This window comes from Fragaria vesca, linkage group LG6 (genome assembly GCF_000184155.1).
Source record: "Fragaria vesca subsp. vesca linkage group LG6, FraVesHawaii_1.0, whole genome shotgun sequence".
Classification (NCBI taxonomy): domain Eukaryota; kingdom Viridiplantae; phylum Streptophyta; class Magnoliopsida; order Rosales; family Rosaceae; genus Fragaria; species Fragaria vesca.
The window spans coordinates 27,562,605-27,572,311 of NC_020496.1; the positions used below are offsets into that span (position 1 = coordinate 27,562,605).

The window sequence follows — 9,707 nt, forward strand, 5'->3', positions numbered from 1 at the left end:
CAGCAAAAACATAAAACTCTAAATTGAAAGTCAATATTTCCCCCACATGTAAAGTTTGAGGTGTTACAAGTATATATTTAATTTATTTACGGTTTCGTTTCTGGACATTTTCGACACGTTTTTTTGGCTTTTTCCGACGCTTTTTCAAGAACAGATTATGAACCTTCATGGCTTCTACTACGCTGGGTATGGACGGGAACGGCCTTAATGGTTGGAAGCAGCCGGACACGACCTGGTATTTATCCATAAATAATAATAGGATACTTGGGGACAATTCTGACTTTGCAACCCTGGTGTTCTAGCGCGCCTCAAGCGGTTATTTGGAGGATTCTTAACACACACCGGTTTGCAGTCAGCCATGGAGAGTTTATCTGCAGGAGTTCGTATGCTTTGTTGGCCATTCTATGCAGAACAACACACAAATAATTAAGTAGTGTGCTTGTAAGAAATGGGGAATCGGGATGGAGATTAGTAACGACGTGAAGAGAGAAGAAGTAAAAAGCTAGCCTTGTCAAGGAGTTAGTGGAGGGAGATCCAAGGGTAAGGAAATGAAAGCTAAGGCCATGGAGTGGAAGACACTTGCAGAAGAAGCCACAGCTCCACATGGTTCTTCATCCTCAAACTTTAACTACATAGTGAATCAACTATGACCAAGGACGTACAGACATTCTTCATCTTATTCTTGTCTATCTATCTTAACAACTAAATGTAGTTGCATTCACTGATGATGACTATTCTTGACTCAATAAGCAGGATTTCTTAATCCAGTTTATCTCAATGCTCTATATATATTTGTACAAATAATAACAGAACTCTTAGACGTCTGTCCCCGGAATGGTCTTAATCTTATAAAGACAATTCTAAACCACTAATCTCTCAACCACTAATCGATAAGGTATTTCACCAATTTGATTAAATTCCGTCTTTCTTTTCGATAATCGATTTGATTTGATTGATGTCTGATTATCGATTGACATTTAATATTTGATTTTAGTTGGGATTGATGATTTTGTTGTTGACCGACCATTCACACGTGTCAATTCCGAAGACTTTTCAACTTTGCTGATTCACGAGTCACGTATGCAATTTGTCAGGTCCATGCGTTGTATGAATAATTTAATGATTATTATTCTTATTAAATTTTCTACATCTACAAATGCTCCCACTTCAAGGTGTGTCGTAGTCATGTTGCTGTCACGTGTCGGAGGTGCGGCTTGAACTCATTCTTGATGACACTTGTGGCGTGTTTTGCCATCCACTCATTTTTACGTCTGAAATATTGGTCCGTACCGTGATGACATTTTTGTTGCCTTTGAAATTTTTATTTTGAACGCTTGAGAATCATGCATTGCTACCTTTCCATATGTTTAGAATACATTAGTGGATATGATCTTCATTTGAACAACTTCCATATGTGGCTTTAAATTCACCCGTCTCACAACTATTTTCAATTGGTAGGATTTGAATGAGAGATGAAAGCTTTTCACCCCTCAACTCCCAATTTTCATCAGCCGCGCGTGTCCAGACCTCCAATCTTCATCCAATTCCTCTGTCAAATGATGACTTGATATCAAGAAGAAAGTCAAATTCTGAAAGTTACATTTCGGACCATTTTTCCCCTATATCGATACACATCTTTGTTCTCATCATAACCCCCTAACCTTAATGATTTTGGTGGGATTGAATGCAATTTGTCTATTTTTCCTTTTTTTCTTTCTTCTTGATATCAAGTCATCACTTGACAGAAGAATTGAATGGAGATTGGAGGTTTGGACATACGCGGCTGATGAAATTTGGGAGTTGAGGGGTGTTTTTGATAAAATTAAAAGAAGAATGATTAACATGATGATCGACCTAAAGTTGATAGGGGTAAACTGAAATTAGTCCTATAAATAATTACCACCTACCGAATGGGTTTGGTCTTCTACAAGTAAGAAATCGTGCAATGGCTTGATGACTTCTTGACCAAACAGGAAAGTGAATGCATGATGACATCATAGGATTGTACCGTAGGGTTTTGCCCTAATCACCATATTCTCTTCCCTAGCTAGCTGCCCGTACTTCTTGTAATTCTTTCTTCCTTCTTCTTATTATTTTTTTTATTTTTTTATTTTACTGTACGCCTCAGTCGTGAGTGAAGCTTGGTACGAAGATAGGTCCAACCTTGTACCGCGAACTTGACAACGAAATTGTGGAGGCGGGATCAATGCGATGGTGCCATGCAATTGCGTTGCCGTAATCCTCTCTATTGTTTGATTATTGATTTTACTATCGCATGCCTTCATGCTTACTGACCCATCCTTATGCATAGTGCAGTCGATATAATTTTTTCAGTTGCGGCTGAAGGTCATCTTTTCGGCAAGCACAGTTGAAGAAAACCCATGAGGTACGCAGTTGAAGAAAACCTTTGAGAGACCAGAGCCTTGAGGTACTACTTTTGTTCTAGTTGATTTTCTTAATCCTTTGGCTTGTCCATATGCTTTCTAGAAGGAAACAAAGATTGTCAAGGGTGACAACCCTCGTTTTTCATGGTGGGTACGTGAGCTTACTCTTTAATCAACTTTGATTGTCATCTCATTATGCAAAGCGGCAAATTTTTTTTCTTCGGCAAGTTCGGCAGCAGCATGGTACTAACTCTTTTTTCTATTTTTCTTTTCAGAATTTTGGTGACAAATTGAAGAATGCGAACAACCTTTTGGTTTCTTTCACGTCTTGGATATGGGATAAACCGTTCAAAGTGTTTAGGTTTTATGTACCTTGACAGCAATTGAAGAACATAAACACCTAACACGCTTGATTTATTCCACGTCTTAGACGTGGGATAAATCGCTTAAAGTGTTTAGGCTTTGCGTAGACGTATACTATTCCGCATGATGTTTTCCAAGAGTTTCAAGAAGGACACAAACATCATCCTTGAAGATATCGAGGACATTGAAAGTGATGACACCACCTCTCATCTAAGCTGGCTCATCATGATTTCATCTCTGTGAGCTTCATTGACGTATCTTCAACATGGTGGTTGATTTAATTATTTAATGTACCATAATTAAATCAATCAGTTTTAATTGATCGATTTAATTATGACCGATAAGGTATTTCACCAATTTAATTAAATTCCGACTTCCTTTTCGATAATCGATTTGATTTGATTGATGTCTGATTATCGATTGACATTTGATATTTAATTTTAGTCGGGATTGATGATTTTGTTGTTGACCGACTATTCACACGCCGCCACATGTTATTTCTGAAGACTTTTCAACTTTGCTGACTTACGAGCCACGTATGCAATTTGTCAGATCCATGCGTTGTATGAATAATTTAATGATTATTATTCTCATTAAATTTTATGCTTCAGTTCTATATATATATACCGCGTACCACATGTTTCATCAAGTGTCAGATAATATAGAACCTACCTCGCCAAAATGGAGAAAATTGAGGTCAGTATAATTTCCAAACACACCATCAAACCATCAGCTTCCTCTACACCACTTCAGCCTTACAACCTTACCCTCCTGGACCAGCTCACTCCTCCAGCGTATGTCCCCATGGTATTCTTCTACCCCATTACTGACCATGTCTTCAATCTTCCTCAAACCCTAGCTGACTTAAGACAAGCCCTTTCCGAGACTCTCACTTTGTACTATCCACTCTCTGGAAGGGTCAAAAACAACCTATACATCGATGATTTTGAAGAGGGTGTCCCTTACCTTGAGGCTCGAGTGAATTGTGACATGACTGATTTTCTAAGGCTTCGGAAAATCGAGTGCCTAAATGAGTTTGTTCCAATAAAACCATTTAGTATGGAAGCAATATCTGATGAGCGTTACCCCTTGCTTGGAGTTCAAGTCAACATTTTGGACTCCGGAATAGCAATCTGTGTCTTCATCTCTCACAAGCTCATCGATGGAAGAACGGCAGACTGTTTTCTCAAGTCCTGGGGTGCTATTTTTCGAGGGTGTCGTGAAGATATCATACATCCTAGTCTCTCTGAAGCAGCATTGCTTTTCCCACCGAGAGATGACTTGCCTGAAAAATATGCCGGTCAGATGGAAAGGGTATGGTTTGCCGGAAAAAAAGTTGCTACAAGGAGATTTGTATTTGGTGCAAAAGCCATATCTTCAATTCAAGATGAAGCGAAGAGCGAGCCAGTGCCCAAGCCATCACGAGTTCAGGCCGTCACTGGTTTTCTCTGGAAACATCTAATCGCTGCTTCTCGGGCCCTAACATTAGGTAAAATCAGTTTATCAACAAGCCAAATAATAAAGCCTAATGTATTTGGGGTAGTCCCATATTAGTTAGCTGTTGTCCTAAACTTCTAACGATATGAACTTCTTTTTCAAAAGAAAAAAAATAGTACACACTTAATATTTTTTTCTGTTATAATTTCACATTATTTATATATTTTTATTACATATAGTGTACTGTGTACATAGCTCAAAAAATGAGAAAATATATGAACTTGCAGGTACTACTTCAACAAGACTTTCTATAGCAGCCCAGGCAGTGAACTTAAGAACACGGATTAACATGGAGACAGTGTTGGATAATGCCATTGGAAACTTGATGTGGTGGGCACAGGCCATACTAGAGCTATGTCATACAACACCAGAGATTAGTGATCTTAAGCTGTGTGACTTGGTTAACTTGCTCAATGGATCTGTCAAACAATGTAACAGTGATTACTTTGAGACTTTCAAGGGTAAAGAGGGATATGGAAGAATGTGTGAGTATCTAGATTTTCAGAGGACTATGAGTTCTATGGAACCATCACGAGAGATTTATTTATTCTCGAGCTGGACTAATTTTTTCAACGCACTTGATTTTGGATGGGGGAGGACATCATGGATTGGAGTTGCAGGAAAAATTGAATCTGCATTTTGCAATCTCACAATATTAGTTCCAACACCATGCAATACTGGAATTGAAGCGTGGGTGAATCTAGAAGAAGAGAAAATGGCTATGCTAGAACAAGATCCCCAGTTTCTAGCACTAGCATCTCCAAAGACGCTAATTTCAAGAAATTGATTAAGAAAGATTATGTGGCTCGTGCAATGTGTCCATTTTGTTGTGAATAAGATTTAAATTAGTTCACCAGCCAATCAATAAGATGCAAGTATGATAGACTCTGTCTACGTATGTTATCCGAATGTGTTTCCATATGCTTGTAACCAATATAGCTCTTGTTTGTAACAATGCTCTATTAAGCTTCTATCTATACAGTTATTTCTTTATTAAAAAGAAAACTATACAAGTTTTGTTAAGCTTTGTTATGTTTTTAAGGTAGGATGCATGTAGTACCTAAAAAGATGATTCACCTATCATTATTTTCAAGTACTTGATTATCTGATACAATTACATCAAATATTTCTATAGCTAAAAAAATGTAATTTTGATCCTTGACAACATAATCAAAAAGTTATATATTCTGATACATTTATCCTCTAACGACAAACATGGCCATAATGTCTCACCTCATCACCTCACCATAGTGTCCTGTCCTCTTAGGAGAAGGTAGGCACCTAATGCGAAGGCCTTTACGAGAGACTAATATCGTTAGATCTTAATAAAATGAAATGAAAATGGCCACAATGTCTCACTATTCATAGAATCATACAATAATTTGGAACATATGCATCGAGACAAAGAAAAATAACACAAGAACCATTATAATTTCACTTTATATGGGAAACTTAGCTAAATCCGAATCACATCCACATTGGCAACAAAGAGTGACTAGAACCTAGAAAGATAAAAACCATAAAAACCAGAAAACTTGTTTAAGTGAAAAAAACAAAAGTATGACATTCATTTCTTCTTGCGGTTTTGTTAGGCCAAAAATCACTACTACAGATTTGTCAACACACAATGGTGGAACACTGTTGTGTGACTATAGGTTTTCCGTTGTATATCTCGGGCTTGTCTGATTGAATCTTCAGACAAGTGTGAAAATCACCGTTGTGTGATCACATTTTGCTCAACAGTTTAATACTTTTGTTGTATAAGTCGCTGCGCAGATCGATGTCATGCGCGGCATCGACAAGTCCACTCAAACAACAAACAATAAAACATTTTCGTTATATTTTTTCCCTTTCAGACAACTGTTGGTTTTCATTTCTACCATTGTGTGTTTTTCAGTAAGCTACAACGGTTTATTCCCTGTGACGTTGAATAACCTACAACTGAAATATTTGGACCGTTGTATCACACAATAGATATAACATTCTGCTTTCTTGTTTGATGAGAATCATACAACAATTGCATTTTCATGTGGACAGACTTTGTTGGCCAAGTTTTACACACACAAACATCACAAAAGAAACTTCTGCACAAATTGACTGATACCATAAAACATTGCATTTCAGCTTCCATATATATCATTCAAGCTTCCACAAACAACATTACAGCTGAATAATAAACTGAAAACAAGCAATTAGTTAAGCTCTTATATAGTCTTACATGTCCAAAAGCATTCCAACATGAGAAATGCACAAAGTATGTACTACCATATAGCTGTTTCGAATATATAGAAACACCAAGTTCAAAATCAAAGTACTACCACATACATATAGAAATTACCAAGTTCACCAAAACAGACCAGATCATGCACCCTACAGGTATTTGCTGGTGATGAACTTTGCCTACTCATTTCTTAACACATCCAAATCATCTTGGGTGTAGACAAGTTTGTTTCTCCTGTCCCACTGAAAAACATAATGTTAAAGTTAGACATGAACATGACATTATCCCGAAATCTGATTCCTAACACAAACACAAATAGTAGTTGATATGAGATACATCTATGATATGAGATATCAAATAGTAGTTCAAATTTCTAAAGAGTAAAGAAGGGTAACACAAATCTTTGCTCACTTTTAGTCTAACATATCAATGATATGAGATACATCTAGCAAATGCAAACATACCAATGAATGCAAACTCTATCAAATAATCTATATATACAATCTGCTCATCCATAAAAGAAAACCACGTGTATATTGAAAAGCCTGAAATCATATCCAAGGTTCAAGACAAAGGAATAGCCAAATAATGCCATGATATACTTCCACTACCTCAAGTTTTAGCTTATATAGGTAATATAAATGTGCTATTAAACATGTAACTGATCAAGGCATCCCTTAGAGGCATTAGGCCATTGACAACCCAACTTTTCAATCAGATTCAAATCAATAACCAACTAAAATTGGTAATTTTTAGATTAAGACTTTACTCTAAACTCCATGGTACAACATATAAGATGCAAGTAATAATGCAGTCACAAACTTAAGAGTTTAGAATTGCACACAATATTATTATATCTTTAGAATTGCACAACAGTACTATTTAGCTTGCATGACTGCTTTCTAGATCATCTTCTGGTGATACAGGTTTGTCCTTATTAGCAAGCAGTTGGTTTAGTTGAGTTCCTTCTTTTCTGAAGGATACTATCTTGGCAAAAGGCTTCGACCACCAAGAAAACCTACAACAAGTTTCACATTTCAAAGCAGCCAAATGCATGAAAATTCCAGAACTAACAGGACATTCTCCCAAAACTAAAGATGGACTCCAAAGGAATATTCTTAACCGTAGAAGCTGAATTCTAGCTACAACTAACATTTAACAGAACACAAACACCATTCCAATGTAGAGAATACTATTGAGTAAGAGGATTACCTTGAGAAAGGCAACTCCAACAGGTGAATTGAGCCAATCAAGGATCATGCATCCTGCAAATGGTTCAATATGGGGTATTAAAATTTGAAGATAATTAAATGTACGTTTCAGTCAAAGATTGATGATAAATTGATAGTTTGAGTCTTACTTCTACCTTCCTGATAGTTTGCTTCTTGAACAAAATAAAGGTCTCACCTGTATACACAAGATATACAGAATTAGATTATTTGCCCAAAAGTAAGAGATAAGGACATAATTAAGGTGATGGACTTACCTGAGAGCTCTCCATTCAGACCCAGCTGTACAAAGTTAGTCGATGTAAAGAGCTCAGAGTCAGTACCTATATCCTCAAAGTGAATATATATCTATACCTGTGTCCTCTTAGAGTAAGGAGATATGTACAGAATAGTAGCTATATGAATAGATATCTATACCTATAGCTGCAACATTTATGCTTCCTTGATATTAAATAAGGCAAAATTCTACCAAGTCTAGGGGAAAGTACCTGAAAAAACTTACAACTACTTAAATCTTGATTACATCGGAATATGATAGAGCTAGAACATAAAAGGTTATAAAAGTGACAGGTTCATTTCAGATTTCATTTAGGGTAAAGAAATTTATATAGACACACACACACACACACATATATATATATATATATATATATATATATATAAGATGAAGTAAAGAGTAAGGAAGACACTTACTTTAAGCTTTCAATTACGTAATCAATATCTAATTCCCAATATTGTATGGCAATATAGACTTTTAGATTTTAATGGAACACTACAAAACAAGAAATACGTAGCCACTTGCTACAATTCAGAAGAGCCATCATGACTTGATACATGTGACGACACTAAACAGCTTCCTGCTCATGTTAATAAAATGGTATCAAAGTCTTAAGCAAGGAATACTCAAGCTAACATGTATTTAACACCATTGTGCTGCAACCAAGACCAACAGGTACTAATACCATTCATTTACTGACTAGCATTTTCAATAGCATTGAACTTAAACAAGAATGCCAAAACAAGCGGCAAACAGATGAGAACTTATTAGATTAAAATGCGAAACAATCCTCAAACTCATTATATGATAAGAGCCTAAGTACATTATTGCCTGCATTACAAATGTGTACCTAGCAACAAACCTGTAATAGTGCCCAAACTCCTTAATTTCTCTCATTATATATATCGAATTAAGATAAGCTTACCACATGAAAGGATAAGGTTTTGGCTGGAATTCTGATATCAAGAAATGGCTTGTCCGACCTGAAACTGCTCATTTGGGAAGGATCATATTCGTGTTCATCAGCTAAGCATCTGGGAGAAACTGAAATGGCTCTAGCTTCAGCTTCAAATCCTGTTTGTCTCATTCGTCTTCTTACCCTATCTTCTGTTTAATTGCCATGATTGATTCAACACAATATATGTAGCCTATCAGACATATACAAAGGAAAATTCCCATAGAAGTTGTAAACACCAAAATAAATTTTCACCCACATACTTCCACATACGTGTACAACAGCAAGGGATCTAGGAGAACTGGAAATGGCTACAACCCAAGCTTCTGTTCCTATTTCTTTTCTTTCTGGTGGACTGGCATCAGCTCCTGTTTTAATTCCATTGATTAATTCAATAGAGTTGTCCACGAAAAATTTCCAAACACAAATTAACAAAACTTTCCATATACTGATATATACATACCTCTGCTAAGAATAAGGTATTTTATTTCCATATCATCCCAACTATAGATGCTTATATGGAAATGGGAATGTTCGCCTTCAAAGCTGAAGGTTGCCATGTCGCCTTGGTCCAGTAAGTAAAAGCTGTCAAACTCTTCCCATCCCTTCTCCAACCACATCCGGTCACCACGAGGTGGTGTTCTCAATTCTATTCTCCAATGTTCTCCACAATTTGGAACATTAAGAAATATATGGTTTGCCATTTGATGTCCATACTCCCTCACAACTGCTGGCGGAAGTTCCTGTACATATTCAACAGGCAACTCAGGAGGTTTTTGAG

General features: G+C 36.6%; 1 protein-coding gene and 1 non-coding gene across 2 annotated transcripts; one reads left to right on the top strand and one right to left on the bottom strand.

The window, feature by feature from the left end:
• LOC101298811 lies at window positions 1-677 on the bottom strand. Its single transcript, XR_185016.1, has 2 exons — window positions 508-677; window positions 1-402 (listed from the first exon to the last, which is right to left on the bottom strand). It is a non-coding gene; the product is annotated as an uncharacterized LOC101298811 (transcript).
• Window positions 678-3,394: 2,717 nt separating this feature from the next.
• On the top strand, window positions 3,395-5,262 carry LOC101299019 (BAHD acyltransferase At5g47980-like). Its single transcript, XM_004303872.1, has 2 exons — window positions 3,395-4,236; window positions 4,472-5,262. The coding sequence occupies exons 1-2, from the start codon at window positions 3,429-3,431 to the stop codon at window positions 5,029-5,031; spliced, it is 1,368 nt and encodes a 455-aa protein (XP_004303920.1). The 5' UTR covers window positions 3,395-3,428; the 3' UTR covers window positions 5,032-5,262.
• The last annotated feature ends 4,445 nt before the right edge of the window (window positions 5,263-9,707 follow it).

What these genes read in the sequence shown, in the direction of transcription:
- LOC101299019 (XM_004303872.1), top strand. Translation starts at nt 3,429, where the DNA reads ATGGAGAAAATTGAGGTCAGTATAATTTCCAAACACACCATCAAACCA. An exon ending in TTCTCGGGCCCTAACATTAG is followed by an intron (nt 4,237 to 4,471) that starts GTAAAATCAGTT and finishes ATGAACTTGCAG; the next exon opens with GTACTACTTCAACAAGACTT.